This window comes from Malurus melanocephalus, unplaced genomic scaffold (assembly GCF_030028575.1).
Source record: "Malurus melanocephalus ecotype Western Australia unplaced genomic scaffold, MMel_1.1 scaffold_216, whole genome shotgun sequence".
Lineage (NCBI taxonomy): Eukaryota > Metazoa > Chordata > Aves > Passeriformes > Maluridae > Malurus > Malurus melanocephalus.
Genome location: NW_026623448.1, coordinates 843,694 through 867,002, shown reverse-complemented (window position 1 = coordinate 867,002; position 23,309 = coordinate 843,694). Strand labels below are relative to the sequence as shown.

Genomic DNA, 23,309 nt, shown 5'->3' with positions numbered 1-23,309 from the left:
ACTGCCCCGCCGTGCCCCTCACGGCCGCTGCCCTCACCTCAGGTACTGCCCCGCCGTGCCCCTCACGGCCGCTGCCCTCACCTCGGCTCCGGCTCCGGTGCCGGCTGTGCCCGGGGAGCCGCGCTGCTTTGTGCGCATGCGCGGGGGCGGGGCGGGGGCGGGGCGGGGGAGCGGGCGCGTCACGTGATTTCGGGGAAAGGCGGCGGGTGCCGGGGCCGGGCAGGGAAAGAGAAAGCGAAACCAGCGCGGAGCCCTCAGGGCACGGAGAGCACCCGCGGGGCCCCAAACAGCTGCGGCTCCTGGCTCGGCCGCTCCAATCCGCTTCTCCATCCCTGACGCCCATCAATTGCAGGCGGCCGAGCACTGTCGTCCTTCTCCTCGTACCACTTTTCCTGCAAGCCTTGCTCGTGTCTCTTTCGTGTCGTGTCTCTTCGACCACCATGGTGTGGTTGGGTTTTGTCTGGTGTTTGAAGCCAGCAGAGACCGGGATATTAAACTCCACGCTTTGGTGCGGGTCTCCAGGGTACTTTGTGCCCCCTCTCTCCTCAGATGGAGGAGGCGGGTCTTGTTCCAATGAAAGAAAGAAATAAAAACTTTGTTCGGTAAACGTCCTGGCATGAAATATTAGGGAGYAGTGGGTGTATAAACATGGCTATAAATAAAAGCTATTGAAGAAGGCAACTGATAGTTTTTATGTTTTTTTAATGAGGATAATTACATAAAAGCACAAAACAATCTTTTTATTTTTTTACTTTGCTGTTGCAAAACACAGCAAAAGCACAAGCACATTTAGAATTAGTAGAAATACTTAAAAACAGATTTTTGTTTTCTGGTAGTATCTGGGCACTCCTTTTTTGTGTCTCTCCCCCCAACTTTACTCGAGAACAGCATTCTTAACAGTGCCGCAAGGACAAAATTCCTCATTTTTTAGTGGAAAGAGGCTTGGGCTGAATATATTTGTCCTACAGAAAATTAGTCCAGTGTTCCTTTAAAGCAGTGAAATGATTTCAAGTCACAGGTTTTGCAATGAAATATTAAACCTACCCCTTGCAAAAAGCTGTTCTGAAGCAATAGAGGAAACTGTAATGCCAAAAGCTGATTCACAATGCTATTCAGAAACACGAGTTCTGTTGGGCTGAATTTAATACTTGACAGTCCTTGAAGGATAGCCTTGCATGGGGAGCAGGGAAAAAGGAGAGGCTGTTTCTCATGCCATGTCTGATTTTTTTTACAGTACTTCCCATGAACTTTAGATGGTTAAAAATAGACTGTATCCCCCATTTTGTTTGTATTATGATTGTGAGATGAGGTTAGAATGAAAAAACATTCAGTAGCTGATGTGAGGGGAATGTTTGCTGCTTTAGAAGTYTGTGTTACTGCTCRTAASTCAGTTTAAAATCAACCAAAAATCAGCAAGACTATTTTTGTTGTGCCTTGAAAAAAAATCCACAGAGGTCYGGGTATGCAACTTGAAGACAAAATCTGATTTTATTCATGCTGGTTATATAAATTACAGATATTACCATACTATATACAGAATCGCTCTAGTTGTTTTTTATTTTATATGTGATGCTTTCTGAACTTAACGTGCTGCTCACTTTAAATCACTCAGGYTAATGAACAGTGATGTGTTTGTTTCTTTGAAATCWACTTCCATGTATCACAAAAATAYCTCATTACTCATTTCCGCTCRCTTGCTTTCAACTAACGTAGATAGTATGGGTGAAAGGAGAAATGAAAGTAAAATTCATGTCCTACTGGTTCAAGGAGGTTATGTTTTCATCGCACATGTCTCATTTATACCTGCCTGAGAAAGCAGTAAGGGGCAAATGTTCAAGGGTTTGTATTATGAGAACTTTGCATGCATTAACCATGTATTCTATGGGCAAGACTTACATCTTGTTTGACCCTGCATATGTGGAATACAGTGGCCTTGGGAGTTGCCAATTTATTATTCTATTMATAGAGATTTTAATGAYAATACTGAGGGGAAAAAARAACCTCAAACAAAACARCAAAACCAAACAACCCAAACGCAGCACTAAACAGAGCCTGAAAGAAAAAAATACCCCAGTATTTAAATAGGGCAATTTACCATTTATACAAAAACTAGTTCTGCTTGTTAAATGAGCACGCAATACCCTTCCATGCAGCACAAATTGCCAGGTGGTCAGCAAATGCTGCCTATCTTCAGCAACTGTCTTTTAAAAAATGGTTTCATTGTTTTTACCAGTTAGCTCCAAACTGCGTCAGATTGGGATTTTTTTATCAGAAACTTTCTGGCAGTACTTGCTGTAGTATCTGAGTGCTTCCTGCCTAAACAGATTTCCTTCAGCAGCTATTTTGTGAGAGGGGGAAGTTTTACTAACTTTCTCTTCCAGTGACAAAATGGAGACTTYTAAACACCACAAGTTTTGTGTCTGCTTCCTTTCTGGAACTCCCTTCTCTCTCCAGCCTTGTCTACCTGCCTTCCACTTCTGCTGTGGTGTCAGATAAAAGTCWATGCTGAAGGCAATTCATCTTTGGAGAAAAGCAAACCCCAGACACCTCTGRGACATTYAAAATCCRGGGAACAAGAATCTTTGCTTTGAAATAGTATCTAAATCAGTGGTGTGCATGATTATGATTAAACAGWAAGTATTTAACATAATAAATCCTAATTTATCCAAACACAGTAATGTKATCTTTATCAGCTGTTTTCATAAGTAAAACATTTTGTTCTTATACTTGTATTTACAGAAATTCTATGGAAATTAGTTAAATTAGCAAGTAAAATTTATCTCTGCTGGAACCTCCCTGAAGTCAAATGACTTCCAAGCCAGAAAGGATTTGGTCTTTTATCAGTGACAATGGGAAACCTGAGTTCCAGAAAGCTATTTTGAATCCCTRGGGAGAAAATTCCATGTTTATATATTATTGGTAACAGAAAGAGGCCTAAGAATAACATAATGGCTTCCAGGAAAAGCTGCTTTTCAGAGATGACAGGAAAAAAAGTTATGACTTCTTTAACCCATCCAGTGTTCACACGATTATTAGTTTTTCCAGTATATGAACTTCAGTCAGTTGAGTAAGGAGAACTCAGCTAGAAGAAAAGAAAGAAAAGATCAGTCTCGTGGCACTCACAGCTGCTCATTCTAAAGCAACTGCAGATGAAACCYTCTCTGGCTCAAGGTAACTGCAGCATCACTTTGACAATGTAATRCAAACTGATAAGGATCCCATTCCTAGTTGTTTATAAAATAGAAGAATGCTTATTAAAAAAACACTGTGTGGGAAAGAGTTGCAATAAGAATATACATTTATTTTTATGTGAACTTTTGTGATTCTTGCAGCCTGTGGATTTTTATTGCAGGGTTCTTCTTGGAGTCTTTTTTTTTGTGGGAAATAGAAGAGAATACAGCAAGATTGCAGAAAGTATATATTGCTAAGACTGAGTTACTGAGTTTCAGGATATTTTGTCCTGCTGGAGATTTCACTCTTGTTTTCTATATCATACACGGCGTTTTTATTGGCATTTCATGGAGAAAACGTATTGTTTCAATAGTGCAGGTTGTCTGCTTATGGTACTTAGTCAGCTCTTCACCTGGATAGATGGTTGTGTGAATTTGAGGTGATAAAGAGAAAAYGTCCTTATTTTCCTCATTTTTATTTAGCAAGGTAAATCAAATGGAAAAAGGAAGGAAGGAATTCTTTAAAAGTTTTCTAGAACAATTTTTCTTATGTAATTTCTAGCAGAACTTGAAAACATTTTTAGTAAGAGCCACGGAAAAATCACCTACCATCTAGTAGCACTGAACCACTTGTCTTGGTACCTTTAAAACCTAYATAACTGTATTTAATTTTTGCAGTTTGCTACCAGGTACATTCTTTTTGTGAAGTTATGACTCTAAAAGATGCCCACGGTCACAGCTCTTTTTGAAGCTCTGAACAGAGCTGGTTTGAGATTTACTTTGCTTGCAAGAAGAAACSAAAAATGTTTGGAGCCTGAAAGTTAAACGAAAGTGAAGCCAACTCTTTACTCTGCCGAAGCTTTAGGAAAGCAAGTGCGTGCATAGTTCATAAGTGCAGTTGAGAAAGTCAGAACCATTTCCACATGTTATAAATCAAAATGGAAATGAGTGGGGACATGTCTTGGATTGGGTGTGGTAGGTTTTAATGTAGAATTTTAATTCAGGCTGGTTATTGCATTTTCAGCTAAAGGACTGGTTTGTCACGAGTGTTATCAGAGAAAAAAGTAAAGAATAAAAGAAAAAGTATTCTGCTCTCGAGCAGATCTTCAACTTGATGTATACTAMGAACTCATCTATTTGTATATAGAGTTTAACTGTGCTTCCAGTCATTGACARTCAGGATTTATTTTGTTCTGATGGTGGATGAGAAGTGTTTAGAGAGAGGCATTTGAAGAGGAATTGGCAGGCTTTTAAATACATAACCATTTTAAGATCATAAATCGTTGAGCATACAGAAAGTTAAGGGCTAGTATTAAGAAAGATTTTCTTCTAAAGCTGCTAGAGCCAAACCACTGCTGTGTTTCCTGAGAGAAGTCTGCTGGACAAATCCCCAGCTGGGTATATATCAGTGCTCTAAGGACTCTGAGCCATGATTCAGAACACAATTTCTAGTCAGTGAATAAAAAAGGAATTTTGTTTTAATAGAATGTTTRTGTTTTCCCAGTCTTTCTATATACTTAGTTAATATTTTTCTTTGCTAAAGGTATTTTAGTGGCCTTTTATTTTTGCACTTTGAAACCCTSCATAGAAACTTGCAGCACAGAAATGTTGTGTGAGTCTGCTGAATCACAATTTTTTGTGTTCCTTGGGCAGGTCCCCTGAGCAAGTCCAGGCCACTGTGCTGCCTAGAGAATTAGTCTAACTGACATGTATTTGTCAGTGTAAAGCCTTTATTCGTGCAAGAACTCTGGGATCTTTGTGTTCTGAAAGTCATGGGTCATTGGCCAGCATGTCAGGCAATTCCAGTGCTTCCAAGATGCTTGCAGTATCCTGCACCATTTGGAAGAGGAAATATCTGCACCATTGTTTCAGAATGYCAAGCAGCAAGTGATGAAAGAGCTCTGATTCTTTCATAATTATAGAAGCAGCCTTTATTAGCTTGCACCTTTTATTAACCAGCATCTGTGCTGTACACATCCTGTTTGCTTTGTATTAATTTATGAGTGGGAAAGTTCACAACTTACRGCAGTTTCAATGGCTGTGGGACTCAGGTGTTCTCTCAGCACAGCATAAACACTTGGTGACATGGGAAGAAGATCTGATGGAGAATGGGGTTCTGTAGAATCATTTAAGCTAAAAAGAAAAAAAGCAAACACAACTAAAGTATACAAAAATAATGTTTGAAAAAACTCAKCTCCCTCTAACTTTATGCATATGCAGAGGAGTATGGAGAATGTTTTTGAAGTTTGTTAACTCTCTACTCAGGCTGCCTGAGTAGTTGGAATATGCCTGTAAGCACATTCCAACAGCCTGGTATACACTTAAAAAGGCAGAAGATAGAATCAGGTTTATCCTCTCTTTTTTGGCCCTAATATCAGCTGCTGGAGAGAAAAAGRAGACARTGAAAGATCAGTAGATCAGAGTASCATAAAATCTGCATTCAATTTTTACAAATGGTTTGCCACATGAATGGAAAAGCACTGTACAGGTGAAGTTCTTTACTTCCCTTTCTTGTGTTTAGCAGTMMTTGGSCTCRTGTTTCTRTGCCAAAGTATTTCCAAATAATTTGGGGAAAGGAGGCAGGGRAAACTCTGAAATGGGATGTAAATGAAATAAAAACAGCAGTTGAAGTGTAACAGGTCTGTAAGGATACTTACATTTTGGAGACTGGGATAAATACAGAAGGAACATAACCTTTGCCTCCTCCGTCTGAGGGCTTTGAGACTAGAATAAATATTAGAGGAATTAAATATTGTCTAATAATTTTATTATCTATTTGAAATTGATTATTTGCTTTAAGTGCTGCAGACCATAATAAATTGAAAAGTCCYTGCATAAATGAATAGCCACAAAAGGGAGGGGAATTCCTGAGATTAGTCCTTGAGTTCAGGTCTTAGTCACAGAATTGTCYGTGCTCCCTTGATATGAATCACAATATAATACCACAACTGATAAAGAAATTGCCTTAGGCCTTTGAAGCAAATATACAACAGCTCTGTAAGTTTGGTACTCTGAGCCTCTAGACTTCAGTTCTGCAAATGCTTGGACCTCTATTTCTCTTCATTGATGAAGATACAGCTTCATCAATATCTTTTGCATGAAATTTAGCATATATATGAGACTTTAGGGGACTGCAGCATTAGGCAAAGTCCACTGAGTTAAAATGAGGAGGGAGGAAAACATTGTAGCCTCCAAATATTTTTGAGTTGTGTAGGAATTTTGAGTTCCAATGAAATTGTAACCTTTGATACTGAACAATCCAGAAGAATGTGTATTATTTATTAAAAAATTAAAGGTTTGAGGGCATTTTTGAGAGAAAATGAATCTGATCTAAAAATGAGCTGACTTGGACAAAAAAGAATGTGGCCCTGGACATTTTTGGAACCTTTCTTGTTTAGCCTTTTTGCATTTTCCAGTGCAGTTGCCAGGGGTTTTCAGGAACATTGTCTGCCATGATAACTTGGTAATTGTGCAGTATGTTGGCAAAAGGTGGTGCAGATAAACAGCCTTTGTTTTAGGGTTCCATTGAATGAAATGGAACAAAGCAGGTCTTCAAAGCTGCTTGGGAAATACTGAGTTTTCTTGAAATTAAAGAGAGAGCATGCTACAGTGTATCACAACTATGAAGCTGATAAGCAGGATGATTTTTCAGTTTCCTCTCCTTTGAAAACCCGAGCACTGAACTTTGTGATGTGTCAGTCAGGGAAAAAAATCTATTTCTTAGCTTCTTTTAGATATTGTCATCACCTCCACCGTAACCTCTAAGACCAGGGATGTATTTGCAAAATGAAGTTGTCTAAATGATAGACACATGTTAAAACAGTTCTCTTGAAGATGACTATTAAGGGAGGCATCTTAATCTGTTTTCTCCCTCCTCTCCCCACATTCCTCAATTGCCTCTTGACTCTGCAGCTGCTGTGCAGGAAGGGTAAATAGAGAAGTGGAGCCCMACCTTCATTTGGCTGACAGCTGTAGTGTTTGCCAAAGGCCTTATCTTTGGGGATATCTGGATACAGGTACTTCAGAGGGTTTTCAGGGACGTTGTCTGCCATAATAACTTTGTAATCGCGCAGTATGTCGGCAAAAGGCAGGGCAGATAAGCGACCTTTGTTATAGGGTTCCACCGAATGAAATGTAACATCTCCTGTAAAAACACAAAGGCACCATAACCTGTGGCATCTGCAGCTGGAACACGTTTTTGCTTTTCTTTTGAGGTTTATAYTTGCATAGGCTTTACCTGTTCTTACTGATGTTAGTATCTTTAGATATGAAATTTCTGTGCCTCTGGAAATAAATCTAAAGCCTGCAGAAAGCAGGTACACCTCATAGAGAGCTTTGTTAATATAAAGAACTCAGAGGTAGAATGTCAGAGTTTTGGTTTGTTTTTGACAAATTATGATACTTGTGTCTTGTCCAAAACTATGCTATGACATGATACACTAGAATTTTGCTTTCAAACCAAACAAAACTTGACTCTTGCGTTACAGGTATATTGCAGAGTTTAGGTTAGTTTTGACATGGTTGGTTGTTGTTGTTGTTGTTTTAAATTACACTTACCATTTTCTAGTTGATCCACCCAAGTGAAGGTAATYCCACCCAGATTGCTCTCACTAAACCTTAATAAAAATGTTCCTGGTGTCTTGTCTTTCAGCAGAATTCGTTCCTTTTCTTTGCTTACAAATCCCATTATGTACCTGAGGTATAACAGGAAATAATGGGKTTACTTTTGAAAGAAATACAGACTATGATCTGAGCAATGTGTAGAATCATAGAAGGAACCTTAAAGTTCACCTGATTCCAGCCCCCCTGCTATGGACAGGGACACATTTCTCCAGACCAGGTTGCCCAGAGCTCTATCCAGACTGGCCTTGATCTGGCCAGACTTTATATAGGTGCTCAAAATGCGATTACAAAGCTTTATAAGGCCTGAAGGCTATGACCAAAGCATCCTGTGATTTGCATGTGGACTATGGCTTTGAGCTCAAAAACCTGGTGAAATTTATCCCATTACTTGACTGCATAGACAGAACTGAAGAATAGATCTGAACCTAAGATCTATTGCATTTCTAAGAGATTTGGTGTTGTTCCCCTTTGACAGGATTTTCCAGAGGTTAAAAATGGGAGAAGGGAGACGGAAGTGTTATACTAATTGCAAATAAAACAGAGATTAGTAAAGGACAGAGAAAAAGCGGAGAGAGATAAATATACAGTTGCTTGTTGCTCACCCATCAATCCAAAGAGGAAGAATGTGCTTTTTAATCAAGTCCAGGATTGCTTCAAGCCAAACCCAAAAGGTAAAAGACTTCCCAGGCAAATGTTCCTAACGGTTAAAAAAAATATGAAACAAAACAAAACCAACACATACAAGAAGAGACTCATGAGAGTGTTGCTACCCAACATTCACACGAAACAATTTCTTCTCAGTTTCTCAAGAAAAAGCTACTTTGCTCAAGTGAAAATGACAATTTGAGCTGTGGTTTTGAGTAACATCTCTCATTCAACCTGACATAAAACCAACTGATTCTTAAGATATGCATTGGAAGCATCTTACTTTTCAAGGAAAAAAAAAATCACATMCGTGTTTTCTTCCTAGTTATAAAATTTTGAGTGAAATGAAGAGGAGAAAGTTGAACTCCCAAGGAAATAATGGTTTAAATAATGTAGTTAACATGAATAAAACAGGTTTGCCCTTCTCTGTCAATACATTCTCTGTCCCACTTCAAGTTACTGCATATATTGACTGTCTTGAAATAATTTAGGTCAAAACTGAGCATACAAAAATAGTATTTATGCTTTATGAAAAACATATTACCTACTTTCAAAAGACTTTCAATTGATCATTTGCAGAAATATGTCATGCTGTAATGGCAGTTTCTGATATCTGTAGCAATATACCTAAGTAGATCCCTAATCCCAAGCTTTACGCTTCTGGAAGTGTTATTTTTCCTAGTTAAATTTTTACAAGGGATGTGATTGTGCTGAGCTGCAAGTCTCACATATGGCAAATGGGAATTTTATCAGTAGYGTCAGAGTGACAGAGATAGGCATGGCTGAAGGTGTTATGAGACCTAAGAATCTAGTTTTACTTTTGGAACAATACCTTGCAGAACTTTGCCCAGGATAGTTGATAATCATTGTAACTGACTTGTCCTGAAAGAAAAAAAAAAAGCCCAAATGGCGCATATATTATTCTAAAGTTATGAAATAGAAATAGCATGATATCTGTATAGTTTGTTAGGTGTTGAGGGGAGAGAAGTACAGTACATCCAGACCTGGGCAAGGAGGATAGGGGCATGCTAAGGGACTGTAGATGTGTTTTTCTGTATTGTTTTGAAGCAGGTGATGATAGTAATTYTGGCAATATTTGCCTAAAGTAGCCTGTGACTTGATATGTGCAATGTTACATGCTCAGTTTTTAGCACAAGTGTTACTTTTCAGCTTTCCCTAAGGTCTCTCCCTTCCAGGGCACAGCATGGTCTTAGAATATTCAAAAGTTCACCTCTCTGAGCTTACAGGGCCCCTTTGCTGTGCTGACGCCAGTGAAGCATCTCTGGTGAGGTCTCAGAAGTGCACGAACCCACAAGGAGAGGTACTTAAAATGAAACAAACCCCAGATCAAACCTCATAAGCAAGCAAAAATACTTCCTTTTGATTTCAGATGCAAGAGATAATTGTCAAGGAAGCAAAATAACATCACAGTTCAGTGTGATGCCCTGTCCCTTCAGTTGAGCASCCTGGAATGTTGAAAGTTGAATTACTTTGTGATAAGAATAAAGTGATGCCTGCTTTTCTTTGAAGAAAAAGAATGTTATTGTGACATTTTTGACATCAGGGCTGGAAGTAGAGGTTTTGGCTGGGATACAGTTAATTCTCTTAACAGTAGCCAGTGTGGTTTGGGTTTGTGCTGGAAACAGTGTAATACAGGGATGTTTTAGTTCTTGCCAAGCAGGGCTTACACATAGTCAAGGTCTTCTCTGCCTCCCAGCCCATGGACAAGGGACTGGGAGTGCCAAGAAACTGGGAGGGAACACAGCTGGGATAGCTGATCCTAACTGGCCATATGGTGACACGCTCAGCATGTAAACTTCTGGGTAAGAAGGAGGGAGGAGGGGAGGTTAGGGTTGATGGCATCTGTCTTCCCAAGTAACTCCTTTGTGTGATGGATCCAGCCCTGATTTCCAGGCTGAACCCTTGCCTGCAGATGGGAAGTACTGAGTGAATTCCTTCTTTGCCTTGTTGTGCATGTATGGCTTTTGTTTTACCTGTTAAACTGTTTTTATCCTGACCCATGAGTTTTCTCACTTTCACCATTCCCATTCTGTGCCCATCTTACTGGGAGTGAGTGAGTGAGTGGCTGTGTGGGCCTTAGTTGCCASCTGGTGTTAAACACCTGCTTAAGGCCCATACCTGTAACTATCAAAAATAAGAAACCCAAAGCAAATAAAATCTGTATGTTTCTGCACACTTACCAGTAAGTTTTTCTGCCAGCATGTTGAGCTGTTCAGAGTTTAGTCCACGACCCACGTATGATGAAAATTGCCAGCTCAGTACTTCTAAGAGCTGGCTTAAGGTGGCAGCAGGAGGGTTGTTGAAGAAAGACAAATTCTGCAACAGAATGAATGCTTTGTGTAGACAGTTAGCAACCATGGAATGCATRTCAGGCTGTCACAGGAGGCTGCAAGTGCTTGAGCAGAATCTGGAAGTGATCTGTGTGTGTRGGGAAGCATTGGGGCAAATATGCAGGCACCCAGCAAGGTCCAGCTGTGTGCCCAAGCAGAGTTATAGGGTGACACTCCTAGAGGGAGCTAAAGTTCCTGTGCTCATCTTGGATGATAAAATGCCTTGCTACCCTTCTGGTAGAGTCCTGTGTAAARACAATGAAAATTTGCTTGAATGCTATCCAAAATCTAGATATTATCACTACACTTTAATGTTTGGTGCGTGAAAACCTTAAACCACTATGTGCTGATATGGTGATGTGCTGTCAAATCATATGGTTTGTCTTAGTTATTTCATTTGGGTTTTTTTTTTTTTTTTGGGATTGTACATGTTATGGACATACTGAAGACTGTGCAAAAACTCTTTGGAGTATCATAGAGTAATAATGCAGTCAGCTCTCTGCCACCATGGTGGACTGTCTGATCCTTTCCTGCCTCTGAGGATCTGTGTGATTGCACTAATCCCCAGCTGAAAGCCATTGACAGCACCATTCCACAATCTGCAAATACAGTAACAGTGACTGAAAAATATGTGCTGAGACAGCTGGGGCCTTAGAAAGAATGATTCTGCCTTTGCTCGGGGTTAGAGCCTCTAGAAGCCACTACTTAACATAATCCACAGAAAGCACAAGTTCCTATAAAATGCATGGGGGAAAGCAGCACTTAGAGACCCACATATATGCCTATTTTCCTGGTTTAGATCTAGTAGAATTTTTTCGTAACAGGTCTAGTTTTAGTCACCACACCCAAGAAAGATAAATTCAAACTAGAGAAGTTGTGGAGAAGGGCTGTCACCTTTCCTTTGTTAAAGAGCTACTACTTTAGGCTGTGAAAAGGAAAGCTAAGCGTGCATGTGGTTTTATATCTGGGCAGGGAAAGAAAGATAAAGAGAACAACATGAAAGTGTGATGCTGATAACAGTGCATGTGAAAAAAAAAATAAGGTCAGTTCAAGAGGGAAATGTGTCTTTTTTATACTTAAGGTGTTTTGTAACCGAATAATAGAAATGTGAAAATGCAGGAAGGCAGTGTTTGCATACCGAGGACGTACCTGAGGGTCGTTGGTGGACAGGTTGTACCAGATAATGGAGGCCCAGGCGTTGGGCAGCTGGCTGACATTGGAAATCATCACCACGGGCAGAGAGCTGGTCTGGTGGAGAGAATTAATGCAGGCTGTAAATGCTGCTGAGGAAAATGTAAGTGCTGTGCTGTGCTTTGGGTTTCCAGCATTTCTGTCTTCCCAAAGTGCTTCTTTTCCAGAAGTTCTGGAAATCTCGTCTGCTTATGGTCACTGCTGAGGGCCTCACGAACTGTGTGGCCCTGCACAGTTGTTTGTCTGTAAACTGCTGGAAAATGACTTTTACTGCAGAAAACCTGTCCCRAACACTCACTTCCAGATTGATGGTCAATCCGTAGAGGCAGACCTGTGTTTCAAAGCTGATGGAGTGCAGCTCCTCGGTCACCATGTGAGGRCCCTGAGGGAGTAATGAGGGTACAAAGCTGTGAAACCTCGTATCAAATATATAAACAGAACAGGAAAGGAAGGAATTGAAGGAAACAATTTGTTAAACTCTGACATTAAATCGGTCCAGAAATCTGGTATTTTTTCTGATGATTCTAACAAAAACTTTTAATATTGCTAAAGCGGTACTTCTAACTTTTTCTAAAATGGTACTTTAAAACATGGATTTGCACACAAAAAGTTAACAGATAATTTTGTGTGTCTGATAAAGGTTGTCTCTGACTTTCCTTCTCCTAAAGTTTCTTTGCTGATTGACAATTTGACTTTGAACAGAAATGTTCAACTTCAAGGAGAAACAAACTAAAAACAAAGCAAATAGCCACAGCTTTGATGACAAATAGGCCTTCATCTAGGTTTGCTGTGTGTACTCTCTTGTTGAAAGAGCAGAGGTCTAAATCATTAATCCAAAGTAAATCTGGTATTAAAACCCCAAGCTTTTCTTGGATGGAAAAAAAATAAAATCTGTTTGTCATTGCTGAATGAAGTTTGTAGTATAAGCGTTTCTTTTGATTACAAACCAGCATAGCTCTGAAAGATCCAAATCTCTGCCCCTTAGGAAACAGATCTTTTGAAATACATTTCCATCCCCAGAACTCGAAGTATAAAAATATATTTGTCCTATTCCTGTTTTCTTTGTTGTTGGTCTTTCCCTCTCCAGGCTTTTTTTGCAGGTTTTTTTGTCACACTTTTCTTTTAAAAAGGAAAAAAAAAAATTGCAAATTGAAATGCTTCCATTTACTGAAATACTTTCAGTGAATGTAAAGTGAAACTATTTCTTGGGAGAGGACCTTGTGGCCTTATCTTTCTCATGGAGCATCTCCACTAGGACACRTACAGGCCACTGCAACAAAAGATACTGAATAAATGAGGGATTGAAACCCAGGAGATCTTTCGGCATCTGAATAATAAATCTGCTTTGCAAAGGGAAAATCCAGCTTAGACCTGAAGGCTTTTACATTAAATACTCATCCATCAAATGAGCTCAAATGTTTTAATTCAGGTAGAATCAATCCAGCTCAACCTKTATTGCTGACACAAAGTTGAAAAGGGTTGGTGAAACTACCCATCTCCCTCCCTTGCCTCCATTATGATTTTACAGAAACAAATTTTTCTCATGGAAAAATCATTAGGCAAAAAGGTMCATCTGCATGAAAGGACAAATCTAAAATAGAGAACTCCCACTTTTTTTTTTTTAAATGAGCAAGTTATATTTAACTACACTTTTAGCATACATCCTATAACAAACCAAGTCTTAAAAGTATTGTATTTGCTATTAACAAAAAAAAAAAACAACCCAATCCTTGTTCTGCTAATAACCACTTTCACATCAAGATTGACTTGACCAAGGAGAGGCTCTGTTTGAGAGGAAATCAGCAGTGAACCAGGTCACAGTTCAGCTGCCCTAATTCTCCACAGCCCTATGATAGCTTTATATGGTTTTAAAGGCACAATGTGTGGAAGTGGGAGGAAAACGCTGCCAAAAGCAGACTGCCAATATTTCTTAACCTACATTTTTGCTTTTGCTTCTTGTGATGTCAGTGATTTTGTAAGTAGCAAAGTTACTGGGAGGTGAGCTTTAAGTTTCAGTCTTGCTAATCAGGTTGTGAGTTGTTTTCTGTTCAGAAATACGTGTGAAACAGGCACAAGTATCTTCTACTTTAGGTTTTGGTAAAATTCTTCATGCTGATCACACCTTTTGCTTTGTACTTAAAGAATATTTCAAATAACTGCTGTGCTTGTATAACTACAGCTATTTGGGCTGTGGCATAAGTGATTTTTTATATCTATATATACACACTATACACACACATATATATGTATATTTAAACACACACACATATATATATATATATATATATTTTCTTTTTTAAATTTGCTAATACAACTTTACCCTCAGTTATGCTGGGTTTAGTGGTTTATTGCTGTCGTGCCATACACAGAATCACCACGAGAGGGGAACCTACGATCGGGTTGGGATGAATTTAAACTTAGCACATTTTTGGTCCTGGCTGAGCCAACAAACCCCCCTTGGATGCAAAAACAACGACACCCTGGCTTCAGCTGTGAAACTGCCCAGCAAAACATATATTTAAAGGACTGTTCCTATAGGAAAACATCGTTTCAACAAAAGAAAAAAAAAAAAACAACCCTTAACAGCTTGAGTTTTGGTTTTGTTTTTTTTTTTTTTTCCAAAAGGTAAATGATCAAAAAGAGGAGACCTTAAAGAGGAATGCACACATTTGGATTATTACATACTACCTTCTATTGTAACTTTTTAAATACACAGACTTAATTAAAATCTGAGTAGTTCCAAACAGTTCTCATTACACTAACGCCATCATTGGGTCCTGTACTTAACATAACAATAGGATATACTTCAAAATCTAACAACTCTTTGATTTAAATAAAATCCAATCTAAAATACTTGTGAGAGTAAGCAAAAACATRTAAAATAAATGCACAAACCTCATTTCCTTTGCTTCCAGCACTTGTTTTCATTTCTTTGGGTTGCTGTATAAAGCAAAGCAATATTTATGTGTCAGAGAAACTACAGACAGAAGTACATATAAAGTACATAATTTGTAACCAGGATGTGCTTAGCTATAATAAAATTTAATGTGCAATATACATATTAAGTCTAGCGAAGACTCTGACACTGCACCTTGAAAATTCTGTGCAATGAGGAGCCTTTTGATATTTTCAAAGAATTTTAAAGAAACTCAGTTAATGTAACAAAGCATTAATTAGGGTGCTTGCCAAGTGTATAATACAAAAAAGCACTGAACACCATTGATTTCATCTGCTTTTGCAAAACTACAGTGATACCCTGCATCTGTGGTTAGGTCCCAAAAATACCACAGGCAAAGGAGTGTTAGTCAGAAAGCAGGAGTCACTGGGTTCTCCCAGAAGTTACACAAGCAGTGCTCTAGTCTCTCACAAGGCTGTTATCACATTAATTTCCAACAGATTTCAAGCACTCAATTCTATTTCCCCTAGATAATTGTGATGTGGTTTAGGTTTTTTGTTTGTTTGTTTGTTCTGTGTGTTGCTTTTATATGTTTGGGTTTGTTTGTTGTTGGTTTGATGTTTTGGGTTTTTTAAACCAAAYTGAATTTCTGAGAAGCTTTTTAATTCAGCATGATTAGTCTTTCCTTTTCTGGTGTTAGTTAGGATTTGCTTTGTCATTTCTGTGGAAATATATAGTATTGTTTTATGGAGTGGCATAAAGAGATTCTAGGAGTAAAATTTCTGTCCAAGCAGAAAGAAAATGAGAGTAGACTTGACGGTAATACTATTCCCCCCCCCCCCCATAGTTTCCAAAGAATCTTTGATTTCTCTACCAGAAATTTTACACAACAGTAAAGAAGCAGTCAAACCTACCAAATGTCGAAATTCTACTGACAAGCTTCCATTTGCAGATTCATCCATGTTCATGGCTTTCACATGTGTTCCACACAGAACAAATCTACGGTTACTGCGGAGAACATTATAATTATGGATTCAAATATCATGGGATTGGAAAAATTCAAGAAATAKGATACTTTCAGTGCCTTACCTTACAGTTGAAACATTCCTAGAAGAGAAGAGGGGTGGGGGAGAGGAAACAGATTGTGAATCAGTAAATTGGCAAGACATAACTTGTACTGAGAAGCATATCTTGAGAAGGTAGATTTTGCCTTGTCAATGTTAGTTTGTATGGACAACACAACTGCAATTTTTAAACTGGAGAACTGAAATTCATCCAATCCTTTTAGACTTTTGCATCTGGCCATACATARGCATTGTATTTTATCTTGCTATCTGTTATCAGACAATACATGGCTTTCGAGAGAAACTGTCCTGGCTTCTCTCTTGCTCCCTCCTCACTGGGTGTTTTCCTTCTTTCTCATGGACCAACATCTATGTCCATGCAGTCAAAGTGTTTTTTAGGGGCTTGCAAGAGCACAACAGGCAGGAGGAGGGAGGTAGCTGGTACCTAGGGTTGGGGGTGGTGTATGATGAGAGCTTGGAGATATTTCAAACCTAACTATCCTACAAATGCAATTCAGTTTGATTTCGAGATTTAATGTGGTGCTGCTGTATCAATCTGGTGAATTTATCTAAGTCTTGAGACAAATGGACTTCTTGCCTCCAAATTGAAAACATCAATTAGACTTAGCAGCTTTCTTTTATAAAAAGGAATCTTCTACATTAAAAAAAAAGTGTTGCTCTGATGTTTTAACTGGTGGCTTGGTTTTTTAAATTATTTTTTTCTCTTCCTTTGTAAAGCAGCTTTTAAATCAGATAGGGTAGCCACTGGGAAAAAAAAACCAAAAAACTGTGTTGTTTCTGCAAGGAGAAAGAGAATATCTTCACTTTTAAGTTTCTTACTTGTCAATAGTTGCTTTCACTCTGATCTGGTAGTTCAGTTCTGGCAATTTAATCAGCAACCTTCAAAACASAAAATGAGAGAATGAATGTTAMCAGAATAAATTTCTCACCAGAAAACATTAGACTGGTTGCTCCAGATTAAGGTATCAGGAATTATTATAATCTGAAAACATGTTATAGGGTTATTACATAATTAACAGGGTTGAATAGTCAGAAAGAGAAGCTGGGCTGTTCCAGTGGTGGATGCTCTACCCTCCTTCTAAGTGTGTGGAAAAGWGAATATGTGTTTGAGGGAATGGAGAGACACCAAAGAAGTGGTAATTAGGAGATGGCTTTTGTATAATCTGTAATTGCACCACAGGTATGTGTGAGCTTTCCTTCGTGTACCTTTTCTCACCCCCAACCCTCCATGCATTTTGTGCTGTGAGCTGGAAATGAAATGAGAGGTCCTCTCCAAGCTTTGCTCTTCCACAAAGTAAGGCAAGGAGCTATTGGGAAGAATTAACCTGTCTCTGCTTTACCAGAGRCCCCCAAAATGCAGCAGTTTCTCTTTCCTCTGTGCAGAAGTGGCTGTGAGTATCTTGATTTTGGCTTGTAGGATAAGGATCATTATTTACTCAGTTTGTAAAGTCATTTATACAAGAATTCAGTGCCTACAGAGCCCTGAAGGTGCTGCCTTTAGCCACAATTTGCCTTTCTTCCTCATGTTTTACTCTTTATTGCCACTTGTTCTGCGTGACAGATTCTGTGGACTTTATATCCCCATTCCAGAAAATCTCACTGCAGTTGAAAGGATCCCTAGCACAAGCTAGTCTGCTTTGCTTTCTAGATTCTCCTAGGATAAAATGCTGTGCACAAATGAAGGAGTTTATATCAGATTTTTYCCCCTTACCTTAATTTAACAGTGAACTGTATTAATGTTTTGAGAACCATTGGCCTCTGGGGGTGTGTTGGCATGCAAGGCTGCCTTTCAACCACGAAGGAGCTGTGTGAGAAGAAGTGAAACAAATAGATTTTTAGGAATATGTATTAACAAAGAGCTGGGKTTTTTTGGTGGGGGAATGGGGCTGGTATCTCCTAAAGTCTTATTTCTCTACAGACGCTGTAGTGGGAACTTTGCATTCCAGCCCTCAGTTCTCAAAATGCTCCATTGGTCTACCATTTAAATTGTTCCCATAAGAAACAGATATTTGGAACACATTGAAAATCAAACCAAATTCTATAGTCCTAAAATACAAGGGTGATAAAAGTCTTTGTCTTCCAAAATTTTATCAGAACCATAAAACAGAGTATGAAAACACACTGAGCATGGCTCCRATGAAATGAAACAAGATTTTTTTTAATGTATATATAAAACAATTGTGTATGCTTTGCTTTCAGAGACTCACTTGTGGTATATCTCTAGTACAGCCAGTACAAATGGCAAGAGAAATGATGATAGTATTTTATCTATTAACTGAAGGGTGAACTGGGAGGGCACCAAGAAGTGCATCTTGGGGGGGAAGAGGAAAGACAAGAAACTCTTACTTTAAAAAAAATAGCAAACCCACAAATACAAAAACRCACAGCTTTTCTCAGTACAATGTCYGTAACTCCTAAAATAAGGGGATTTCTGGCATTCACTTAGGTCAGAACTTGATGACAAACCCTTAAATGGYACCCATGAGAAGCTGCCTGGCACCTTCAGATTCCGTGAGTTTTGATGACAACTTTGTAAGTTTCTTATATTGGGAACCTGATCCTTAAGATCCTCAGACATTCAAACTTTTTTCCTTTTTTATTTTTTTTTTTTTTTTTTTGCTTTGTAACAGTAAGTTTCTCATTGTTGTACCAGTTGAGGTAAAGTTCTGTACACTGGCAGTGGCTTACGCACTTCCGGAAAAGGTTGTAGAGCAGAAAGTTGACTTTTTCCAGCAGCTGAGGTCTTTGCACAGGAATAGGGTCCCCATCGTATGTCAGCCTTGTCAAGAGYTCATCCAGCTTTTCTAGTTGCCTTCTAACTTGAAAGAGACTCTCTGCCAACAGCGTAAAGCTACAGCAAGACAAAGAATCAGTTTGCAATCTTTTGTGTAAACCATTTCTTACAACACAAGAACTATTGAAGTTCTTGCTTGGGGAAAATCAGAATCTGTATTGAATGGTGCTTTCTAGCTTTGCCCAAACTCACATCCAATCATCTTTTGTTTACAGGAGTTTGTAAATACATTGGGCAAATCACCTACTTTATCTTCAAAGATAAATATTTTTGCAACAATGCAGCACAGTTGTGAAAATTCGGAAGAAATATATACATGGTCCTGATGTTGTACATGCTGGGCTCTTGTGCCAGCATTAATTCTTTCCTACAGCCCAGTAGTTTTGCAAAATGTACCCTTTAAAAGGATATTATTTATATAAAATGAGCAAGTTACCAAGACTGAATAAGTGTAAAAGCAGTAAGGAAAAATAAATCCAAACACGCTTACTAACAATTCAATAGGGTATGTGTATATAAAATCACATTTTTWAGCTATTTTTAGCATCTTCATTGGAAAAAAGTACTTATTTAAAAAAAAAAAGAAATCTACACAAAGGAAAAAAAAAGCAGAGGTAGTTTTTTTTAATCCTAAAAATTTCTTGATAATTTTCTTTTCTTTTTACTTCTTAATTTTTACATGACCTTTTCCCTAAGAGAGTTTTAATGAGAGGGAGATGACCATGATGTTATGCTGAAACTCTCTGTTATCTTTTAAATATAATGTTCCTCTTTTTTTTATTTGCCATAACTTCTGAGTTGCCACCACAGAGACTAGTGCCATTCAATTCCTGCATCGTTTGAAGGCTGAAGGAGTGAGTCAAAGCTTAAAGCCTCTACCTAGACACAACTCCCACTGTCTTCAATGACAAACTCAGTCAGCACCATTCTTACTCAAGCAAAACTCCAGGGAGAATATGTATCATGTAACGGGAAGAACTGTCAAACCCAAAAATGAGTGACTGCCACGAGCTGGGCACAGAAGTTTGCCACAGTGTTCATTCTGAACAGCGAATGTTGCCCACTTTTAGTTAGCACCTTTCAGTTATTTATTTTCTTAGCTGCTGATGAATTTGCTGCTCTTGCAGCCAATCTAAAGGAATGATCATTTCAAGTGCAGCAGACTTCCTGTGGTTTTCAGTGGAAACACAAGGTCAGGGCAGGTTTACCAGTTCTGGAGCTGATCGAGCCCCCCGTGGAGGGGCCCCCCGATGCAGGCGATCTGCTGCCGTCTCTTCCAGTCCAGCAGCTCCTCCGTCAGCATGTTGCTCATCAGCATATCGATCTCATGGATCACACGCCCGATTTTACCCAGCACTTCCTGCAAAATAGGAAAGGTCTCACAAACTGATCACGGGCAACAGCTGCCAAATTCAGCACTTATCAGCAAGTGCTGATTTATAGTTTTTTTCTATTATTCTGAAAGTAACCATATTTAGTTCCTACTGCTTCAGTGACAGGGTTCATCACTCATTGTACATTAATCCTGAATCTCTATGCACTCTTCTTCAGTAAAACTTCCTTTTTTGGGAAGGTAGGAGGAAGATTGTTGCCTTATTTGTGGGCATAACACCTCCAAGGTGTTGACACTTTCAAGCTCTGTCAAGTTCAAAAAGTTCTGCTTTTGTTTTGCGTCATTGCAACATGCACAACAGGGCATTGTTTTATTTCCTTGATTTAATAGTTAAAAAAACCCCATAGATTCAAACAAATTGCTTCACTCTTAAGGTGTGCAGGACCATCCCCTTGATTGAGCTGTTACTTAATTGCCAATTTCTTCTACTAAAATCAACCAGACCCACCCAAAGATTTTGCAAATTTTTAACTCCCGTGTAATAAGTGTGTTCTTTTGAGATAAGAGGCACACATACGCATTTGCGTATTTGGTGTGAGAATAAGGGGAGAAAGCAAATTAACCACAAATGACARAACATTGTCACTAACCTTTCTCTTGTAGTCTAAAGTATTGAGCATCGCCTGCAACGCCAACATTTCCTGTTTAATGAGGGCGCTGTTTTTGTCATTCTGCTCTGCAAGGGAYGAAAAAAAATCAGTATAAATATGTGTGTAGGTGCATGTGCCTGTTTATAAGGGGAGGAGAGGAAAGAAACCACCACCAGACTGCAGCACGAACCAGTGAAAAGATAAGGTGTGGACATCAGTAGATTATGTAACAGCATATTTCATTTGAAAGAACTAAACTTAGTACAAGTTTAACATATGGTTTYGTGGCTCCAGTCTTTAGATGAGTATGTGGAACAGGAAAAGGCAGAAGACATATGGATGATASCTAGAGTTCTCTACATTTCTCATCCTATGCATACTCCTGTGTACTGTGTACATCTGGCTTGGATCAGTGATTGATCTGTACACACAAATACACCCGTGGTGTCAGCAGTTAGGCTAAAGCTCTTTGGACTCGATGTGAATTACAATGTCTGGCTGAGAGGCATTTGAAACAGAAATAAAGTGTTCATCTCATCCCGGGGAATTTCAGCAGCCAGGAGTACTGATCACTGGGCATTTCCCCTGCTCTCTAACTTTTGTCCTTCTCTGATCATGCACTGGTTTCAAGAGTTCCCAAGCTCACCCATGCTCTTTCACATGCAGTTCTTCCCCACCTTCACTTTCCACAACSTTTTGCATCTTTCATGCTGCATTCAAAAAAGAAATAGGTGCCAACTGCGTGTCTGCTAAACTCTGGATTGATGTCTTTCCATTGTGTAGGGTAGGGGCAGACAAATAACCATCCCCAGCTCAGCCACTGCAATTGCTCCCACACTCTGTAAACTGGCTGTGCTGGAGTAGAGCAGTGAAATTTTAAGCCCTGGAAGTCATTTATGCCAGCATATTTCATTTTGCAAGTGGGRCAGCTTTCAGTTGTCTGCATGGTCAGTAGCTATGATTGGCCTGATGACATCTGTGTGGTCAGTAATTATGATTGCCCYGATGATTAACAACTCATTAAACCGTGGCAACTCTTCCACTTGCTGGGTCATATCCAGCCTTGAATGTAAAGGATTGGTGTGAGTAAGGACTGGATGTTTCAAGCCCAGTATCTTTGCATGCTCCAAGAGAGATAATACAAAGATACCTGAGCAGACACAAGTGGACCCCAGTTTCTTTTCTGAAAGAGATCATGCAGGGACTGTTGCCACGTGCAGATCTCAACCACCATAGGCTGGTCAAAYATGCATTCAAAGTGCTTACCAGCTGGTTATCACCACTGTGGTCAAAAAAGAACAGAAAACCAAGTTAGAGACTAGAAAAATCAGTTTTGCACCACTCTGGGAAATAAAGAGTTTCTTCCACATTCTGCCAAAGAAGGGCCATGTAAAAGGTGAGGAAATTAAACAGGTTCTTTTAAAAATGTACTACTTTACATGCAGCTTATCCATAGAAAACAACTGTACTTGCTTAACATGATCATCTTTACCCTCTTAACCCCAAAAGAGTCATGTTCCAGSCCTATAAATTCACACATACTGAAGAAGCATTTTTATGTTTACATATATTATTTAAGTAATGCACAAAAAATGCTGATACTGGAGTTTAGCTGCAGAATCAGCCATTTCCTAGAGAAACTAAAAATTAGTATAAAACTCTTACCTAAGCTTTGTATTGTTTTATACCTGAAGTCAAATTCCTCTTGCAGGTCTTCCAAGTATTTCACATCTTGGTCAGTCATCTTTCCCAGAAAAGAAATGAGCAAATGCATRATGTAGTGTTTTCCTTTATTGCCATTTGAAAATCCCTGAACAGTTCTAGAAACTCTGGTTTACTATCTTGTAAACTTWAAAAAGGATGATTAAATTATAAATRCAYATTTATAGCTACAGATTTRTTTTACTTATTTAGACAGYCAAATATCCTCTCTTCTGYYRTTGACAGTGGTTGATTCAGCTTTATCCCTTCTTGTTTACTAGTGCAACGGCACAGTGAAAGTAGGAATGATTATGTTATCTTGAGCTAAACTGAAATTATTACGCCAATAATGTTTCTCTCTTCTTGAAGCAGAGGAAAGGAATGATTTTGCATTTACTTAAGTGGAAATTGAATTGGGGTGTGTAAAGCCAAAAAAGGTGGAGTCAGAGACTGGAGTACAACCCACAGAAATTATTTACAGAATAATTTGGGTAAAGAAATGAAACATTTTTGCTGCTTTGGCATTTTGCAAGAGTTTCTTTTCATATGTACTGCAAAAACTTTTGAAGGTATTTTCTGGTAACCAATCAATGAAATTCAAAAAAGCACATCAAAAGAAGGAAAACAAAACTGTAGGACATTATCTGCTGTACTTCACAGGTCTATTTCTGTGCTGTTTATAGGAAGCCTTGATTTTCCAAAAACTCATAAACAATCCTTTTTAGTTCCCTGAGATATGCAGAWTAAGTGTCTGTGAAAATACAGAAACTTGTTTGCTAAATGAGGCCACACACAATTAGCCATTTTGTTTTACTCTTTATTTTGGAGACTAAAGTTTTAAATTATATRTGTAAGGTATGAAATTGCATA

General features: G+C 38.8%; 2 protein-coding genes across 2 annotated transcripts in view; both read right to left on the bottom strand.

Moving 5' to 3' along the window:
• STAT1 (signal transducer and activator of transcription 1) overlaps positions 1-115 on the bottom strand; it is a 23,205-nt gene extending 23,090 nt beyond the window's left edge. The window contains exon 1 of the mRNA XM_057374108.1: positions 38-115. The gene's annotated coding sequence lies outside the window, so the exon portion shown is untranslated. The remainder of the gene's footprint in view (positions 1-37) is intronic.
• A 1,867-nt stretch (positions 116-1,982) lies between these two features.
• The window catches only part of STAT4 (signal transducer and activator of transcription 4), a 40,229-nt gene continuing 18,902 nt past the window's right edge, over positions 1,983-23,309 (bottom strand). The window contains 19 exon segments of the mRNA XM_057374109.1: positions 1,983-3,082; positions 5,195-5,303; positions 5,828-5,894; positions 7,123-7,314; positions 7,728-7,864; positions 8,396-8,490; positions 9,271-9,320; positions 10,634-10,775; positions 11,939-12,037; positions 12,279-12,362; positions 14,876-14,920; positions 15,791-15,884; positions 15,966-15,983; positions 16,781-16,840; positions 17,673-17,765; positions 18,654-18,812; positions 19,964-20,115; positions 20,739-20,824; positions 22,404-22,482. Coding sequence (XP_057230092.1) covers positions 3,056-3,082; positions 5,195-5,303; positions 5,828-5,894; positions 7,123-7,314; positions 7,728-7,864; positions 8,396-8,490; positions 9,271-9,320; positions 10,634-10,775; positions 11,939-12,037; positions 12,279-12,362; positions 14,876-14,920; positions 15,791-15,884; positions 15,966-15,983; positions 16,781-16,840; positions 17,673-17,765; positions 18,654-18,812; positions 19,964-20,115; positions 20,739-20,824; positions 22,404-22,482 — 1,788 coding nt within the window. The 3' untranslated portion in view covers positions 1,983-3,055.